The 22,200-nt window shown below is 30.9% G+C and overlaps 1 protein-coding gene across 1 annotated transcript in view; it reads left to right on the top strand.

The window, feature by feature from the left end:
• The window catches only part of LOC148298679 (uncharacterized), a 31,007-nt gene extending 14,007 nt beyond the window's left edge, over window positions 1–17,000 (top strand). The window contains exons 6-7 of the mRNA XM_088276719.1: window positions 10,301–10,492; window positions 16,813–17,000. Coding sequence (XP_088132845.1) covers window positions 10,301–10,492; window positions 16,813–17,000 — 380 coding nt within the window. The remainder of the gene's footprint in view (window positions 1–10,300; window positions 10,493–16,812) is intronic.
• Window positions 17,001–22,200: the final 5,200 nt, after the last annotated feature.

Raw genomic sequence — 22,200 nt, 5'->3', positions numbered from 1 at the left:
AAAACGATGACTGAAACCAGTTATCGTATTTGTTCTTCCGTTTCATTAGGACCAGTAAAAAAGAAGGTGGGAGAATATGTTGTATTTCATTATGAAGGAGAACAATTTCCGGGACAGATTTTGGAAATAAAGAAAGACAGAGCTTTTAAATCCATGCAGGAGAGTCTCAAATCGTGGATGTGGCCGATGAAGGATGACTTTCTTCAATATTCTTGGAAGGATGTAGTGGGTTCCATAAAAGAACCGAAAATGCAATCCAAAAGAGGTTTCTTTACCGTCCCGGAACTTGACTATATTTAGACCTAATTTAATTTTAATTCTTATTACCTATGTAGTACGATATGTTTAAATATCCACCTTTTATTTTATTTTTTTTTTGAACCTTCAATATTGGAAAAAAGATCATTTTTGTTAGATTTTTCAATATTTTTTTTTTAAATTTCTATCAAGTGTCTTATTTTTCCATAATTATACAATATTATAATCTGCTTTTAGCGAACTGTGAGCCAAAACCCTTCATAAGGTGCAACGAAACTTGTAGGATAGCCTTTACTTTGCATCAATTGGGATTCTAGTACGAAAAGTGTAGAGAAAATATCATGGTGCAAAGTTGTACTTTACCCGGGGATACTTTGCACCAAAATATAAATATAAAAAAAAATACAGGCAAAATAGATAAAAATTTAAAAATGTATCAGACATGTTACAGGTATATGTGTTATTACATTGCAATAGTTGAAACCTCAGAAAAAGTAAAAAACCTGATCTGAATAGACAATTTTTTGAAAAAATGCAGTATTTTGGTGAATGTATACCCACTTTACGGTATATACATATATATATATATACATATATATATATATATATATATATATATATATATATATATATATATATATATATATATATACATAAATATAATATAGAACGCCAACTAATGTGTTTTTCCCAATTTGGTTTGAGTTGGATTCGGAAGAACTTTGGGGTATATTTTTCCGTTTCTCTAATAAAAAGTTAAACAAAATTAATTTCTGTGTTTTTTTTAAACTCCCTCCCACTTATTAAGTTCCATTTACTTACTTACTGTGTTCCATTTAAATAGGTTAAAGTAGGGTCAGTTTCTTCATAAATTCCATAAAGTGTAGATTTATGTTTTTCTGTCATTTTCATTAATGCAAAATAAATTAATTCTATCGGCTGCATAATGTAAAAACCTTGACCAGTACCACAAGACTTTTTTTGGCTTGTTAGAATGTTGTTCCGCTGCGTGTGTGCCGCGGCACACTGGTGTACCGTAGTGATTAGTTGGTGTGCCGCGGAAAAAAGTCTAGTTTTGTGAAAATAACACAATTGCTCCAAATGTTTACTGTCTGTGCTTAGTTAACACCTCCTCTGCGATGGTGGGTCTGATCAGACCCACCATCGCGGAAAATTATTAATTACTTAATAGGTAATTTTTTTACGTCGTTTTCCTTCAGTGTAATCGTTCTTCAAACAATTACCTACAAATTGAGATATAAACAAAAATTATCGGACCAGATTCGAATGAGTTATTTAAAAAAAAGAACAAATAAAAGATCAAAAATCATATTGAGTAAGGTCAGTTGTTCGCTATCAATGTGTTAGTGTGCCGTCTGCCGTGCCCTCAAACTCCCCAAAACAAAAGCAAACATTGTCAATCTTTGGCGATTGATTCTGTGTATTGTTTTTTTTACATTCGTTTTAAACTGATTTATTTGTTTACTTGTATGAAAAATACTAAGGATCACGTTTAAAAAAGTGTAATTATTACATAAGTTGTTAATATTTTCATAAATTGATTCGGCAGTTACTTTTTGGTAAAATCTAACCATTTTTAATTTAAGTTTTACTTAGAAAATACCACAAATAGTGGTAATATATAGTATATAATAGATTTATGTATATATACAACACCGACATACACAAAGTTACTAACTTCAAAACTTCACAATAAACTGTTTTATGTTTGAACAATTTCTAGTTTTTAAAAAAAAAATCTTTACGACACTTTACCACAATGAATGGCAGGAAAAAAATAAATATCTCATAACGAGATTGGACGACTTTTGGACAGTTCTAAAATTGAAAGAAAAGTGAGAAAGTAGTGTAGATGACAGTGATTTAGAATTCAAAAACCTTAGATACAGAATTTTAAAGTGAAACAGAAAACTTGGTTTTGTAAGAAATGTCAGTAAGTGATGAAGACATCGATTTTAACAAGAAAAGTAGCGATTGTCTTCTGATTTTTTGATAATAATTTACTTGTCAATATTAAAATTAAATTTGTTACCTATTATGTCTAACGAACTTGTATATAAAAATAATTTATACCCAAAAATTAGTTTTATTTAGTACCGTACAAAATTATATTCATAATTTCTAAGACCCGCAAATCTGCGTAAGAAATGGCGAACATTAAATGAATATTTACACCATTTTGGGCAATTCTGTTTATATTTTTCAATGAAAAAATTACCATTTTCACTGTATTTAAAATAAATTTTAATTGCATTATGGACAAAAATTTATCTTGAATTATGAACTCAAGTCAAAATCCCAGAATCATTTTGTGGTTTTTGGAGCTAACCGCCACGTTTTATATTTGAAGATAACAAATAAAAGTTAAAAATTCTATCTTTTATGATGTTGACTTAAAATATAGTTAAAAAATTAAAAACACAAATTATTTGAATTCAGTAAAAATAAACATGTTTACAACCACTGCTTCATGCCGATCATGCCTCACGCGGATGCGACATGCTACGCGGTGGTAGTTAGCAGCTGCGCTCGGTCGAGTTCGCATGTAAAATGAAGCGCTTGGATAATTTAAATTCAAAACTATCAAAAACTTGAAAATTCTCATACAAAACTTATGACACATTATCCTATTGCTATGTAGCCTATTTTGATAAATATATAAAATATAAAAACCCGACAAAAAACGTCTAAAAGGCGATTTCTGTACTGGGTCAGATCAGACCCACCACCGCTGGGCGCGTTTTGTTTGAGGGCATCGCGCTTTAGGTGTTAAGGAGGCTCACATTTCGTATAAAACATAATATGTCAAATGTGTTACCATAATATGGTAAATACCAAAGATGTACCTTAAATATAAAAAGTTTGCCGAACACTGTGCTAGAAGATATTGCTTTTTATCGCCAGTCCAAATGTATTCAGGATAAGACATTTAAGAAATGAATTAAATACACAAATACTAAAACAGTTGATCCTGTAATAATATAACAACATAATTACGGAAAATGTAAAAACAAAACACTTCTTATACAAGACCACTTTTGAGGTTATAAATGTAAACGTGGCTAGTTTACAGAACTGCAAATGTACTCATCAACAGGTGAAAATATAAACTAAGAAGCATGCTAATGAACTCAAAATGCATATGTATATATATATATATATGTATATATATATATATATATATATATATATATATATATATATATATATATATATATATATATATATATATATATATATATATATATATATATATATATATATATATATATATATATATATATATATATATATATATATATATATATATATATATATATATATATATATATATATATATATATATATATATATATATATATATATATATATATATATGTCAAATACTTGAAAGCGGCCGGGTCAGGAGTCGTAATAATCGTCGGGTATGTATGAGGAGATGCATGAATGTAGAAGAGGCAAAGAATGTTTGCAAAGACAGAGTGGTGTAGCGTTCGATTCTCTCTGCCTACCCCTGCGGGGAAGCGGCGTGATGGTTAGTTAGTTAGTTTTTATATATATTTAAAATAAAATTATTAAATTTTAGACAGGAGAAGTTCTAAAAACTAGAAATCCAGTCCAATGAGACATCCAACTTTCATACTTAATAGGTGTACGCACGTGAAAATACCGTTTGCTGATAGATGGCACTAGCCTTTGTATGTGTACGTACTTGAAGTTGGCAATACATTGGTTAATGCTCATAATATGTGTCGCCTAAAGTGAAAATCCGCCAGATCCAATTTTATAAGATTTTGCGAGAATGCCAATTGTGAGTTTTATTGTTTAAAATATTTAAGTACTTGAAAACCCTGCTAAAAAATACTTAAAAACAGCGTTGTGTTTCAAATTCCGCTATATTCATGAAACTTGCCTTCTGACCCATATCAGAGAGCGGGAATAGGTCAAAAATTAAGAAGAAGTCATTATCGATTTGTGTCTAGTGCTTTTTTTTTAATTCTGAAAAAAAAATCTTAAAAAATAGGAAATATACTCTATTTCATAATATTATATCTTTGATACATAAATGTTACCCGGAGAATTTCGCATTTTTTGTAAAATCGACCCTCATGGATCTGTCGGATTTTAAAAGTAGGCGACACATATGTATCAGCTGTCAAACGCATGATAAGTCGTTCGTTTGCAGTTTCAATAGGTATTTTTTTCATCGACTTTTCAGCGAAAATTTCAAGTTTCGCACCAGAAAGAGCATTCGCGGGAAATCGTGTTTTTCAATTTTCACTGAAAGAACTGCTGCTGAAGCGCATAGGATGATTGATGAAGGTTATGTCAAACATCCTCGACTAGGAAAACTCAAAAAATATTTGGTTGGTCCGGGTCAACAATAAACATCACATCATCAAACAGAAGGCTTTTCCTTGCACCTGGTGGGATCAGAGAGGTGCTGTGAATTTTGAAATTTTGAAACCTGGTGACACAGTTACTTCCGATCGCTACCGACAACAGCTTATCAATCTGAATCGACACATGGCAGTTTCTGTAGGCCCATTCACAAAGTGATTTTGCTGCACAACAATTCCCGGCCGCACGTGGCTAGTCTAGTAGCCAGCCAGTCCAGGAAACGTTGGAAACACTAGCCTGGGAAGTTTTACCCCACCCCGCGTATTCACCAGATATACCCTACAGATTACCACTTGTTTCCTTCAATGCAACATGGACTGTTGGCACAGCACTTCAGTTCTTATGAAGAAGTTCAAAATTGGACAGTCCAATGGATTTTCTCAAAAAACAGGATTTCTTCCAGCAAGGATCCCGTGCTTTGCCTGAAAAATGGGTAAAAGTAGTAGTTAGCGACGGCTATTATACTCTATTATACTATCATTTCGATTACTATACTCTTTCCTTTGATATCGAAAAAAAATAGTTAAATAATAATATTAAATTTAGCAAAAAAAACGATGTTTCATATGCATACACCCAATATATCGCTCACTCCTTTCAAAAACGTCATATATCAAAAATCGACAATTTTGACATGTGAAAGTATTGTTTCTGCATTTTGAAGAAAACGTATTGTTTAATTATTTTTTTAAAATAAACTAAATATTTTTAAAATAAAAAAAACGTTCAGGTTTTACCTAAAAAGATCTGTTGTACTGAAAAAAGTTCAATAAGTGGCTTGATATTTATTTTGTAATACATTTTATTATATTTTTAACTTCAAAAACTTTCTCCTGAAAAATCAAGTTTTTTGATGTATGATGTTGTTGAAAGGAGTAAGCGATATGTAATAACATGAGTTGTCATCTCAACAAAGAATTAAAAAAAAAAACAGAGCAAAGTTAGTGTTGCAAATTTTGTACAGGATTGTTTCTAAAACTAATGTTGTTTAAAGATTTGTTTTATATTTCGAAAAATCGCTCACTCCTTTCAAGAACGTCATAAATAAAAAAAAAAACAATTTTCAGTTGTGCATGTTTTCGGAATGCCCAGAAAATGTACTATATCCCAGCAAAAGCGGTATATTTTTAACATAATATTTACACGCTACAGGGCAGAAAGTGTTGATTTTGCATTTTGAATAAAAGGTATTGTTTAATTTTTTTTAAAATTTACTAAATATTTTTCAAATGGAGAAATAACATTCAGGTTTTACCTAAAAAGAGATCTGTTGTACTGTAAAAAGTTCAATAAGTGGCTTGATATTTATTTTGTAATACATTTTATTATATTTTTTAACTTCAAAAACGTTCTCCTGAAAAATCAAGGTTTTTTATATTTGACGTCGTTGAAAGGAGTGAGCGATGTGTAATAACATGAGTTGTCATCTCAACAAAGAATTCAAGAAAAAAGAGCAAAGTTAGTGTTGGAAATTTTGTATAGGATTGTTTCTAAAACAAATGTTGTTTAAAGATATGTTTTATATTTAGAAATATCGCTCACTCCTTTCAAGAACGTCATAAATAAAAAATCATCAATTTTCAGTTGCGCATGTTTTCGGAATGCCCAGAAAATGTACTATATCCCAGCAAAAGCGGTATATTTTTAACATAATATTTACCCGCTACAGGGCAGAAAGTGTTGATTTGCATTTTGAAGAAAAGGTATTGTTTAGTCATTTTTTTAAATATACTAAATATTTTTCAAATGGAGAAAAAACCTTCAAGTTAACCCTAAAAAGATCTGTTGCACAGTAAAAAGTTCAATAAGCGGCTTGATATTTATTTTTAACACATTGTATTATATTTTTAAACTTTAAAAACGTTCTTCTGAAAAATCAAGTTTTTTTATTTATGACGTTCTTGAAAGGAGTGAGCGATATGTGTTCTTTAGAAACATGCGTTCTTTAGTGGGGGTTTTCTAAGACATGTGTTAGACGTACCCATCCTGATTGTTAGTGAATTATGCGGAAAAAATTACGCAGGTCAAGAATATCGTTAAAATATTGACTGCATACGGACGACAAATTTTAAGTAGGTTAAACAGGATAGCGCCAGTAATCGACCACGTTAATTTTCTTGACGAATTTAGGTATTCTATTTCAGCCTTTTTTCTAGATTTTTAGACATTTTTCTAGGCGAACAATATGTTTCCTATATAAGAGGGTTTATGAAGACACAGTTCGAATATAAATCGTGGGAAGTCATGTTTAATTATTAATAAACTAGCTAACTAAGAAACGACTAAAATTGTAGTCTTTTTATTGCCGCTTCATACTTTTTTAATGACATTTTATGTATACATTTTTGAGGACGAGTTACGATGTTATGAACGACGAACTTTTCAAATCGCATAGTAATTCATTATTTAAAAAAAAGTTTACTTAATAAAAACAACTATTTCATAAAATATATTGTATCACGTGTTTCGATGCATTCCGCATAATTTTTAAACACCTTACGATTGAAAATAATACGAAATGCATCGAAACACGTGTCTTAATAAATTCTAAGATATGGCGGAATTTAAATCGTACAACTTAAATTTTAAATGTATCAATATTACCACAGTGTGACCGCTAAAACACATAATAAAATCACATATTTTTCTTTTATCATTTAATTAAGGACCCTTTGGACAATTTTTTTTTATAAAAATGGTTCTAAATAATACATGTCCATTTTTTGCTAAAGAATTATTCAGGTGTTTAGAAACAATTTATTAAAGCTCTGTAAAAATTTCCAGACTTAAAAGTCTGGACATTTTTAGCAAAATATTAACTCTGGAAATTATGAATCATATCTTATATTTTCCAGCTGAGATATCAATGAAAATACTAAGGGGATATTCACAAACACATAATTCATCCCACCGGAGACCACCAGCGAGGTCACATGTCTGTTTACGTCCGATTTTTATTGAAAAATGTACATATTTTTTTTGTTTTTTAGAATATTTATAGAAAAATATTAATAGTTTTTTATTAACTCCTTACCTTTCAATAACTCTTTTCTTTTCAAAATCAACGGTGTTTTAAGAATAAAGTCGATTCCGTAAAATGTTACCAGGATTTAGAGAAATTAAAATTGTGACTTAACGAATACTGGGCCTTATGAACGCCTTGTGGCATTATTTTCAGTATTTGTGGACGATTCAGTATAATTTGATCACACTCAAAATATTGTGCTTTCAGTTGGATATCAAAAAGGCCAATTACTATCCGATTACTCCAAATAAAATATTCTTAGAGCAAATAAAAAACTTATGCTGTATAAAGCAATAAAAAATATAAACACGAGTGCAATAAAGCCAATACACGAATGTAATAAAATTGTTTTCGCGTCGCTATAAAAGGGTGGCTTATAAAATAAAGAAAATGTTGTTTTCATTATTTGTGCGGACGTGAGTTTTGCACATAAAAAAATGAAGAATTTACGATATACAACCATTATTTTTATTTTTTTGGGATGTATATCGAGGGCAGTTCTTGAAGGTAAGAAATATTACTCTTTTGGTGACATTAAAGGCACCGGGTCAAGGGTTTTATTTTATTTTTTATTTGTTCGGGAATTGTAACATTTAAAAAAATATATTATAAAAAATAGTTTCGTTGACAATGATAAACATTACATTACATTAACAAAAATATTTTATTTATTAAAATTAAACACTTGAATAATCCACTTTATCGAGTTTTATTTTTATTTACTAGTTTCGAAAACGACAATTATTTTCATCTTCTGGTACAAATTGAAACTAGTGAATAAAAATATATTTAGGTGTATATATAGGTTAGTAAATATAGGTAGGGGGGTTAAGGAACCACATTTTTTGTAAAAGGAAACATTGATAATAATGGTGACGTATTTTGAAACAGTATATTATTAATTATTGTTTTATCTGAATTAAAATTTTTATGTATTTCTAAATTTTCTAAATTATTAAATACGTCACCATTATTATCAATGTTTCCTTTTACAAAAAATGTTGTTCCTTAACCCCCCTACCTATATTTATTAACCTTTATATACACCTAAATATATTTTTATTCGTTAGTTTTAATTTGTACCAGAAGATGAAAACAATTGTCGTTTTCGAAACTAGTCTTAAATAAAAATAAAGCTCGATAAACTGGATTATTCAAGTGTTTAATTTTAATAAAATAATCATGTTATTCCACAAAGTTAATGCCGAATCAATAAATTAACAAAAATAGTTACATTAATAATAATAAAGCCTTTTAAACAATTCCACATTTATGTTACAATTACTTTTAAAATATTAAGAGTGAAAAAAAGAAGAAAAAAGTGAAGAGTGGGAGTTTGTGTGTGAGGAAGGGAGTAAAAGGGTAAGGGTATGGTATAAAAAATGGTATGTGCAGGAAGGAAAAGGAAAGGAAAGGAATTAATGAGAGTGGTAAAGGATTTTTTTCTACGTAACAAGATTAAAATAAGAATATATTTATAAATATACTTCCATACATATACATACACACACACACACACACACACACACACACACACACACATATATATATATATATATATATATATATATATATATATATATATATATATATATATATATATATATATATATAATAAAATACCTAGGTACCTACCTATACATTTTATTAAGTACTTACAAATAGTACCTACATAAAACAGTTCTACCACCAGATGTCGCATGCGTCGCACTGAATAAAACAAAAGACATCAGATAGAAAAAATATAATATTCTGAACTGTCAGAATCAGATAGATAGATAGAAAAATATTATAAAGATAAATTAAGAATAAACTTTAATTACAAAGCAACACATTGTTTATTTTATTATTACACAGCCACTTTACATATTATTTACACCCAATTTACAAAAGAAAATTATTACCAAGTTATATATATATATATATATATATATATATATATATATATATATATATATATATATATATATATATATATATATATATATATATATATATATATATATATATATATATATATATATATATATATATATATAAACATATATATATATTTATATATATATATATATATATATATATATATATATATATATATATATATATATATATATATATATATATATATATATATATATATATATATATATATATATATATATATATATATATATATATATATATATATATATATATATATATATATATAAATACATGCATACTAGGTTATTGGTGGAAAGTAAACAGAGCATGACAATTTTCTGCTAAATCCTTTTTAATTGTAGCTATGCTTTTTCCAAAAATATCAATATCATTAAATGTCTTGTTTGTCATTAAGTGTCCACGATTCTGTTAAGGGTGGTATTTTGTAAGAAAATAAAGGAAAACAACAATATAATGTCAAATCCCTACGTACGAAATTCTTTTCGCCCTTTTTTATATATATATAATATACTAGATCTACTGGATAAATCATTGTGTCGTTCTTTGTATTTTGACCTCCGCCAAACCCGGGAGACTGACTCACCGAACCCCTGGGGTTCCATCGAACCCAGCTTAAGAACCACTGTCTTAGATATTGTTTGTATTTTAAAGTAACCGGTGGCTGCGGATTGGACCCCAACGCCATTTCCAAACCGTGCGGAGACCCTTGTCCTGTGACGTGTAGTAATATGGATATTCCTGGACCCAAAGTATGTCGCAAGGTATGCATTGTCAACGGATGTGCCTGCAAACCTGGATACGTTAAATATCTCAATGGAAAATGTATTCTACCTAAGAATTGCCGTAAGTTGAAAAAACGTTCATAACTTGTGTTTTTCTTTGTGTAATTAGACTAATAATATTTTTTGTTCAAAACGATGTTTGAATTGTGATATAAGGAAGTATTTTATTTATTGTTTCAGCATTAACTTTGTGGTAAGACATGTTACAATGATTAAAGAAAACACTTGTTTTTTACCACTTGTGTTTTATTAAAGACAACATGTTTCAGAAGTTAAACTTCCATCATTCAGGTCTGTATAATAACTAAAATATAAAATATAAAATTGTTCTATAAATAAGGAGAGGATTTTTATTCTAGATTTTTCCATATAAAGGCCAAATTTAAAATTATCTTGAAAATTTAGAAATCCAAAAAAACCTAAATTCTAATAATAATAATTTATTAAATAATATATTGTTTCAAAATTCTTCACCTTTGCTTTCCATTTTTCCTTTGTTTTCAAACTCCGCCCCTTGACTAACCCCCTCCCCCTAACTTTCCCCTCTCCTTATTTATAGAACAATTTTATATTTTATATTTTAGTTACTATACAGACCTGAATGATGGAAGTTTAACTTCTGAAACATGTAGTCTTTAATAAAACTCAAGTGGTAAAAAACAAGTGTTTTCTTTAATCATTATGTAAGGAAGTAATGGAAGGCTGATATAAGCATTATCGTAAAAATTGAGAAAGGTGTTTTGCGATGGTTTGGCCCAGTGATTCGAATAAGTGAAGAGACGTGAGTGTATTAAGATAATGTAGTTGAAAATTGGAGCAGGGGAAGACCGATGAATTTTTTAATCTACATAAATTGTATACATTTATTTAAAGAACAGTTATAAAACATATTAAAAATATTTTTTGCAGAGACCCACCAAGCCACCTTGTGTGACTTGTTAGCGGAGTTCTTTTTACATACGTTATTATTGTTTTTATCTATTTATTTTATTTATTGTTTCGGCATTAACTTTGTGGTAAGACATGTTACAATGATTAAAGAAAACACTTCGTTTTTTACCACTTGAGTTTTATTACAGACTAAATGTTTCAGAAGTTAAACTTCCATCATTCAGGTCTGTATAATAACAGTTTATAGAACAATTTTATATTTTATATTTTAGTTATTATACAGACCTGAATGATGGAAGTTTAACTTCTGAAACATGTAGTCTATAATAAAACTAAGTGGTAAAAAACGAAGTATTTTCTTTAATCATTTTATCTATTTAACCTAATATACACACAAAAGAGAGAGAGAAAAATTAAAAATATAAACTATTTTACAATTTTCATAGAATTAACTCTTGATCATTTACCCACTTCTTCATTTTACCTTTGTTCCATATTTCTATTTTGCCCTCTAACCTCCGTGTGATCAAGTATTTCAAATACTTGAAACTGGTCAGGTAAGGAGTCGAAATAATCGGCACATAAGACGAGGAAGCAGGGTATGTATATATGAGGAGATGCATGAATCTGGAAGAGGCAAAGATTGTTTGCAAATACAGATTGGTATGGCGTTCTATGTCTCTGCCTACCTCTGCGGGGAAGTGGCGTGATACTGAGTAGATTATTATTTTTACTCCTGTTTCATTGGCAAAAACGTGATTTGAATCATCATAGATGGTCATCATCTCATGATGATCGGCAAATTTGGAGACAGTGTTATTGTTATGGCATAAAAAAAATATGAAAAATAACTCATATAATTGGAGATAATCCAGATTTGTGAACAAGTATTTGGACACACTCAAAATGTTGCACATAAATTTACTGGTCAAATTTTAAGCTAAAATAATAAAAATGTAAATGATATTTTCTGGCGTTTCTCATGTATGTGTTTATAATCCCGGATTCGGACCTTACATTCTAATAAAGAGTTTCTGCTCAATGGAAAGCTTCTTTTCATCTCACCAATAGATATCTCTAGTGAAGTTGTGATTCAAGAACAATGATTCAAAATTGGTTTCTTATATATAGAACTTACAAGAATTTGAGTTGTGTGGTTGTCAATCATGGGTAGAATTGGTGAATGTTACACTTGTATAAAGTGATCATTTAAACTGGCCTATGACGGTCGTCAGTCCCGTAAATGCCCAGACTTCCATATTCTTCTTCATCTTTAATAAGATGTCAAAAAATAAAATGTTTGCTCATTCTTTAAATCTTATGTTTTGTGACTTTCGTGAACGCGACTTTCTACCATAAAACCTTGATCGATTCTGATTGATATATCGATCTTCTTCTAGGCTTGTCATGTCAAGTCCCCCTGACGTCGACTATGGTATTACTTGAAAGTAGCTTTTCTTGGCAGCTCTCAATAGCCCCTCGACGGTTCTGATCGCCTTATCATGCATCATGTATTCTTCTTCCTAGCTCCATCCCAACTTATCGTCTTTGTAGACTGTTAGCGTCAGCTATCCTCGTCCTCAGGTTTTAGGTCCTTCTATCATATCGGTAGTGTAAAGGCAAAGAGGTATATCTATCAAAATTTTCATTTTCTAAGTTTGTTCCTTGTTTTTTTTTCTAAATATAATATTTATCCAATATTACCCTGGACTGGTACCTGAAGCGGAGGGCTGATCACCTTTCCTTAATGATCAAGATAACTCTGCGTTTATACGATGCAGTGCCCTATGCACCATTGGGGTGCGGATAAGGGTATTGTTATATTATTATTATATTATTTTTTAACATCTCATCAAAGATGAAGAAGAATATGGAAGTCTGACCGTCATAGGCTGGTTTAAGTTTCACTGAAACTAGCCTATGACGGTCGTCAGCCCGGTAAATGCCCAGACTTCCATATTCTTCTTCATCTTTGATGAGATGTTAAAAAATAATATGAAAATATCTCCTGTAATTGGAGATAATCCAGATTTTGTGAACAAGTATTTGGACACACTCAAAATTTTGTTATTATTATTAAGTTTGTTCCACAAAATGTCTAAAATAATGTATTCCATAATCTGGCAAAAGGATATAGCTGTAGTTGCAATACTTATTTGGTTTTATTAAGATATGTACATATAAAAATACATAAAACAACCGAGTTGTTTAATTTCATAAGTTTGTTTTCGCTCTCCTGTAAAATTGGGTCTGAGATAGATATACATACCCCTTTCCCTTTACACTACCGATTTATCGTAAAAAAAAATTCGCGGTACACCTTAACTGAAGGTCAAAAAAACATTCAAAGTTAACTTTTATTAAAAATAAAACTAATAATTTTATTACAGACAAGTTTAAAATTACATTGGTAAAATAAAAAGTTAAGCCCCAATGAATCTTTTCTTGCGGCGAAAATAATTTAATGTGACACCTGAGCTTGTCGGCATTTACAAATTTCAGCGATATTAGGTCAGAGAGCATAAACATGCTCTCCTGTAAAATTTGGTCTGAGACAGATATACCCCTTTGCCTTTCCACTACCGATATACAATGTCACCTAGGCCATGCCTTCGAATCATGTCATCTTTCCTCAGCATCCATGATTTTTTTTATTATTCTTCAATACGTGTTTCGATGTAGATCCGTGACAATTGTCTGGTTTACAATATGTTCAGATTCTCTACGTCCTTTGTACCCATACCATGTGAATTGCCTTTCTTCTACCATTATTTTATCGATTTATTTTTATTTTTTTATTTGGCAGTCACCCAATGAGAGGAGTTTCTGCTAGGTCCAGTCATATTTTTATTAACAAACAAAATAAAACACTTTTATAAAAATAATAGCTAAAATGCGTTAAGCTTTATCATTTTAGAAATCGCTCACTCCTTTCAAGAACGTCATAAATCAAAAAACTTGATTTTTCAGCTGAACGTTTTTAAAGTTTAAAAATATAACACAATGTATTAAAAATAAATATCAAGCCACCTATTGAACTTTTTACTGTGCAACAGATCTTACAGGTAAAACCTAAAGGTTTTTTTTCCATTTGAAAAATATTTAGTATATTAAAAAAAAAAAATTAAACAATACCTTTTCTTCAAAATGCAAAAACAAAATTTTCTGCCTTGTAGCGGGTTAAGTTAAAAACATGCCGCTTTTGTAGGGATATAGTTCATTTTCTGGGCATTCTGAAAACATGCACAACTGAAAATTGACGATTTTTGATTTATGACGTTCTTGAAAGGAGTGAGCGAAATGATGACCCCAATTCTAGAATAAGCTTCAGAAATAAGGGTGGATATTTGGATGGGGAGTTGGTTACCTTCTTGTATAAGCTATTTAGAAAGTTCTCTTTCTTTGTTGTGAGCAGACACTAAAATAACGTATGGTTTTCATCCCCTATACCTTGTCCATATTCGTAATTTGGTGATGTAACGCACTTTACCTTATAAAGATGCACAGGCAGTGAACAGTGCCCAGACCTTAGGCAACATAACATCGAGATGGAAGATCTAGACCATCGATACTCAACCTGCGGCCCGCGGGCCGCATGCGGCCCACCAATCTTTTATGTGAGGCCCTAAACGCATTCATTATCAGGAGCATGATTTTAATAAAATCTGGGATTCTAAATTTTGTACACTCGTTTCAACTTTGATGCATTAATAGTAACACCCGATGAGAATTGTCATCATTGTCCACATCAGATCTAGTATATCTAAGAGTGTTGCTATTGCACACGCTATAAAAACAATTATTTGACAGGCAAAGTACGCGCCCAAATAATTTTGTTATTTTACTTATTATTTTGTTTTTGTTTACAATTTTTAAATCTCAAAATTGTTTTCTAAAGGGCGGGGTGTTTCGTGATTTTTTTTCATCATACCAGTATATGTAGTGTTGCTGCCCGCGTAACTTCAAAAATATATGTATGTGGCCCGAAGAATAAAAGGTTGAGTACCATTGATCTAGACAAAGATAACTTCCAGTGCCACGGATGAGTGGAATTTCAACCAGAATGTTGGCGTAATATGCTCCTCGATACTTTTTGGACTCTTCCCAATGTTTTCCCCAGATTGATCTATGTATTGATACTATCTATATCTGTAGAGGTACTAACCAAAACGTTGCATTTCCATTATTTTATTTTTATTTATTAATGGTTCACAATGCCCGCCTCCGTAGTGTAATGGTCAGCACGCTCGGCTACCGTTCTGGAGGTCCCGGGTTCGATTCCCAAGGGGGGTAAAAATAAATATAAGTGATTTTTTCACTGTAATATTTATTCAATATTACCATGGACTGGTACCTGAAGCGGAGGGCTGATCACCTTTCCTTCATAAGTAAAACGATCATGATAACACTGCGTTTATAAGACACAGTGCCCTATGCACCATTGGGGTGCGGATAAGGGTTTTATTATTATTATTAATGGTTCACAAACAATGGAAAACATATTACAATAAATGAAATACAGTGCAATACAAATTGTTTGAATGTTTTTCATCAATTTGATGAGAGCACAACAAGCTTACAGAAACTATAAAGGTGCAGGGCAGGTTAAACACATATATACAGAATAGAAATTTGGTTGTAAAAAAGGGTAATAACAATTAAAAGTAATGAAGTAAGAAAAATAAAAATAAAAATTAGAAGTAAAAATTCAAAGTGAAATAAAACTATGCTACATAAGGTACAAAATTCAAGACTTCACCAGATTGGTAAAATCAATTTGAGATTGATTTCACCAATCTGGTAATAGTCCTTTTGTGTTTCTCCGTATTATGAATGGTAATCAGGAATTCTAGCTTGTAAAATTGTTACGTTTTGGTGCGATTTAATGATTTCATATTGGTTTAATACAGGATTGGTCACGCTTTGTCGCAGCTTTAATTAAGATTTCGACAGAATACAGTAAACATAACAGATTTGCATTTAAAGGATTTTGTTGTGCAATATTGGAAATGCAACTTTTTGGTGAGGACCTCCACGTCTTCCCCACATACATCCAGGCTCCAACTCATGCTTCATGTATTATTTTTTTTATCAAACCATATCCGCTCCCTAGGTGGAGCATATGGAGTCCACAAACTGTCTCCAGGCTTTTCTGTCGGCTGCCAGCTCCCTTGCATCCTCCCAAGTCAGATTCGCGTCCCGAAGTTCTGACGAGAACTGCCGACGAATTGTCAGCAGTGGTCGTCCTGGGCGGCGCGAACCTGATGCCTTGTAAAAGAAGCATGCTTGATTAAGACTCTCAGGAGGCATGCGGAGTACATGGCCAAGCCAACTGAATCGCCTTTTCTTGACGACAGTTGTGACCAAGATTTGCTGCGTCCTACGCCTTATCTCTTTATTCCTCACAAAGTCAAACCACCGCACGCCGCACGCCTAAAATTCTCAAATGTTTCATGTATGATGTATCAAAATCCCATTGTTTCTTTACAGCGGGATGTGGAGGAGACCTGAATGCAGAAAGACTACCTTGTGGTGACCCTTGCCCTTTGACATGCGAAAACTGGAACCTCAGCTTCGCTAGAAATTGCCGGAAGATATGTATGATTGATGGCTGTGCCTGTAAAAAGGGTTTCGTAAGAGACAAAGTTGGAAAATGTATTCAACCAAAATACTGCTAGATAATATTGTGAACTTCATTAAAAAAAACTAGTAAAAATGTATTTTATTATACCTTCCCATTGCTCCGGGACTCTACGTAGTTATAGAAACTCTAGTCTAATGTGCAAATGCAACTTGCCGTTACTCAAGTTGCGGTTGTTGGGCATTATACAGCTTAAAGCATTTTTATAATTGGCCTCTATCATATACAATCAAAAATTTTGCTCTATCTCTTTCCTTTACTGAGATATTCAAAAATTGTATTAATTTGATACATCGCTCACTCCTTTCAAGAACCTTATAAATAAAAAAAACTTGATTTTTCAGGAGAAAGTTTTTTAAGTTAAAAAATATAACGCAATGTATTAAAAATAAATATCAAGCCGCTTATTAAACTTTTACTGTGCAACAGATATTTTTAAGTAAAACCTGAAGGTTTATTCTCCATTTAAAAAAATAAAGTATATTTAAAAAAATAATTAAACAATACCTTTTCTTCAAAATGCAAAAACAACATTTTCTGCCCTGCAGCGGGTAAATATTAAGTTTAAAATATGCCGCTTTTGCTGGGATATAGTACATTTTCTGGGCATTCCGAAAACATGCACAACTGAAAATTGACGATTTTTGATTTATGACGTTCTTCAAAAAAGAACGTTTTACGTAAAAGCATCATTTTAAGTTTACTATAAACGCATTTATCTCAAAACTACTGTTTTTACCTTGGGGCTATTTGCCTTTGCACATTACTGGTGTAGTGATAAATCAATTATTTTAATTTAATTTTTACTTAGTAAATACCACTATTTCTTAAAATCTATTGTGACACGTGTTTTGATGCATTGCGCATCATTTTCAAACACCGTATGATTGAAAATGATGCATCAAATGCATCGAAACACGAGTCACAATAGATTTTAAGAGAAAAGTGGTATTTACTTAGTAAAACTTAAGTAAAAAATGGATATATTTGATCACAAAGGGACTGCCGAATCTCTTAATGAAAGTAAATTAAGTAGATACGTGTAAGGGAAGAAAGTATATACCTAGTACATAAGAAAAATAATATCGTATATCAAATCATAGAATATTAATCATATACATATCGCTCACTCCTTTCAAGAACGTCATAAATCAAAAATTGTCAATTTTGAGTTGTGCATGTTTTCGGAATGTCCAGAAAATGTACTTTATCCCAGCAAAAGCAGCATATTTTTAACATAATATTTACCCGCTACAGGGCAGAAAGTGTTGTTTTTGCATTTTGAAGAAAACGTATTGTTTAATTATTTTTTGAAATATACTAATTATTTTTCAAATGGAGAAAAAACCTTCAGGTTTTACCTAAAAAGATCTGTTGCACAGTAAAAAGTTCAAGAAGTGACTTGATATTTATTTTTAATACATTGTGTTATATTTTTAAACTTTAAAAATGTTCTCTTGAAAAATCAAGTTTTTTTATTTATGACGTTCTTGATAGAAGTGAGCGTTATGTAACTCCATTGCTAACTTAGCATCATTGAATTGTTTGAAATCATGCCTCTAGCGAGATAGCAAGTGTTTTTGCCTAGAATTTTCACTCATGAATTATAGTTACCTTAAACATAAAGAGTAAATCCACTCACGAGTAGGTAAAGGCTATAAAACCAAGTTGAAGCCAAGTAGGGCCATGATAAGCGGTGTTGCATAAGCCGTAGCTAGATTTCAGAGTCGTTGGGAGTTAGGTAATTTAAATCATATATTTTTTTTTTGACATCTCATCAAAAATGAAGAAGAATATGGAAGTCATTTACGGGGCTGACGACCGTCATAGGCTGGTTTAAGTGATCACTTTACCCAACACAATTCTACCCATCATTGACAACCACACTCTTCAAATTCTTGGAAGTTCTATATATATATGAACCCATTTAGAAACCTTGTTCTTGAATCACTAGAACTTCACTATAGACATCTATTGGTGAGATGTAAGGAAGCTTTTTACTAAGCAGAATCTCTTGTATTAAACTCCTGTATTTTGTCAAAAAATAATATGAAAATAACTCCTGTAATTGGAGATAATCCAGATTTTGTGAACAAATATTTGGACACATTCAAAATGTTGTAATTAAATCATATATATCTTTTCATCAATTTTTACCCTGATTATTCTTATTAATATTGATTAAAAAAAAACACTTAGAACAGATATCAGATTAAACATCTTTACAGGATAAACCACGGCACCAAATTTATTAAAAGTTAAAAACTTGTATTAGACCACGTATCGAGTTTTATTTAATTTCACATGACTAGTTTTTAAAAAACCCCGGTGTGGAGGAACGAACACATGAGAACAGAAAGTAAAATGAAAATATACAAAACATGTGTTCGGCCAATAGCCACTTATGGAATTGAGGCAAGAAAAGATACTTCCAGAACAAAATCTTGACTTCGAACCTCCGAGATGAAGTATTTGATAATATAAGTATACTAATATAAGAGTTTCTGCTTAATAAAAAAGCTTCTTTACATCTCACCAATAGATGTCTCTAGTGAAGTTCTAGTGATTCAAGAACAAAGTTTCTAAATTGGTTCATATATATATAGAACTTCCAAGAATTTGAGTAGTGTGGTTGTCAATAATGGGTAGAATTGGTGAATGTTACACGTGTGTAAAGTGATCACTTAAACCAGCCTATGACGGTCGTAAGCCCCGTAAATGCCCAGACTTCCATATTCTTCTTCATCTTTGATGAGATGTCAAAAAATAATATGAATATAAGTATTTGTGTTTTCATAAAATTTATGATACCTTATATATTTTGCAATATATAATAAGCGTAGCAGTTAGTACATTTGGCTACTGCAGGATGCTGCACCATGCTAGATACTGCAGGTTCTATTCCCAGGAAGTCAAGATAAATATTAGTATATTTGTACTCTATTATCTATTTATTATCACCCTGGAATCATACCTGAAGCGCAGCACTGGTCACATTGCCTTCATATAATCAAGACAACACTGCTACACTACGATTCAGTGTCCTAAACACCATTGGATTCATATAAGGGTTAGAAAAAATAAAATAAAACAGGGTCCAATTCGTCAAATCTAGATGAATTATGAGAAATTATATACATTTTGTAATAATTATTTCCGTTTATAATTTATATCTTGTTCTATGCGTGAACATAGAACAAGATATAAATTATAAACGGAAATAATTATTACAAAATGTATATAATTAATTAATATATATTTATATATATATATATATATATATATATATATATATATATATATATATATATATATATATATATATATATATATATATATATATATATATATATATATATGTATATATATATATATATATATATATATATATATATATATATATATATATATATATGTATATATATACATATATATATATATATATATATATATATATATATATATATATATATATTTATATATATTATATACATATATCCTTTGCGCATGATTTTATAGACGTCTACAAGTCAACATATATGCTCTTAAAACGTGACCAAAGTGCTCATGGCATGAACAGATCCTTTTAAAATATAATGTAAAATGACCAGGATATATAATTTTAACAAGCACTTTGGAAAATTCTATTATCCACATTAATAAAGTATGGTTTACGATTTAATTGTTTTTTCAACGCATCAAATTAACTCTGAATTAAAAACTTTTATTCCCACCTCGTGAGTTAAATTAAAACTTGCCCAAGCATTATATTGTTTTAAGGACCATCGTAACGTAATATTTTTTATCGTATTCTCTCTTGTGAAAGTTCAAATAATATGATTATAAAATTGTTTTTTTTTTAGTTGAAGTTGAAAATGTTTTATTTTACTTCTTAATTTTGCTAACCACAAACGCAGAAGTTCTTCGCCGAGTCGAGGTCGGAGTAGACCGTAAACTGATAATGAATTGAAAGAATTCTTTAAGATAGGATGGACACTTGGAGCGAATGGATAACGAGAGAATGACTAAGAAAATATATGTGGCAAATGTGGCCTAAAAATACTTGGCACGATCAGATCAATCAGAACCTTAAACATAACCTAACCTAATCTAATCCAACTTTACTATAAGTATGGTTAGGCAATGCTCAATAAAAGCAGCATTTAGGAGTTTTTTCTCGTTTTTTTAAATCACATTTTTAAATCACATTTTCATATGGTGTACGGAGTGTGTGGATGTTTTTGGTATCGTAAGGGAAGGGTAATTGACTATAACCTAACCATGAGTATTCCAATGTTTTAGAATTAGTACATAAACCCTGAGGATGACAAGGTTCTTGTCGAAACCGGTTGGAAAAAGCGTACCAATAAAAAGTGGTTAAAACAAAGTTGTTTTATTTTATAAAGGGATTGGTATTTATCAAGAAATCAACATATTGCAGAGTTATCTGTTATTTTTCGAAAGGTTTTTGTTGTGTAAAACTTCATCGTGAATTTGAAATGTGTTGGAGACGCGTGCTCCGAATCCCATGTGCAGCTAGACGCATCAACGAGTCAGTAGTTGCACTTGGATGGCTGGACTCTGGCCAGTGTCTGTACACGATGGGGTTTTCAGTTATTTGGACACTTTGCTCGTGGCAATAATGATAGCCTGGAACAACTGGTTATGATTGGTAGACTCAAGGGGAAGAAAGAGAGAGGAAGACCCCCACACTATGGACCTATCAAGTTAAGGTAGCAGCAGGCTTCTCGGTGGTTGGAGCGCTACGTACATCGCAGTCGAGGGATAACTGGAGAAGAGTCATTGCTTCCACAAGGGTCACAACCCTCAGTAATGAGGAGTAAGAAGGATAAAAATAAAAAAAACCTTAAGGATCATTTCAACCAAGTACAGGATGATGCAATGGGTATTGACCGTTTATTATATCGCTTTTTTTTTAATGGCGCCATAAATACTGTCAATACCCATTACGTCACCATGTACATGGTTGAGACGACCCTTAATGTTTTTTTTTAAACCTAAGTTCAATTTATAGCAATTAGTAAATTAAATTAATAAAAAATTAACAATTCACGACATGATGCGCGGCATGACACGCTCCGCATTTTTATATGCGTCGATAAGTAATTTTGCAATCACGACTAGGGTGATAATTCTTTTGCCTTGAGCCGTATAAAAGGACACATTGGCAATAAACAAGGTTAGAACCGTTTTTGCTTTTAAACCATTCAGGCAGA

Source organism: Brachycentrus maculatus, unplaced genomic scaffold (genome assembly GCF_059751285.1).
Source record: "Brachycentrus maculatus isolate JH-2025_06_01 unplaced genomic scaffold, ASM5975128v1 h1tg001751l, whole genome shotgun sequence".
Classification (NCBI taxonomy): Eukaryota; Metazoa; Arthropoda; class Insecta; order Trichoptera; family Brachycentridae; genus Brachycentrus; species Brachycentrus maculatus.
Note: the sequence above shows the minus strand (reverse complement) of the source record. Positions and strands in the feature narration are given on the sequence as shown.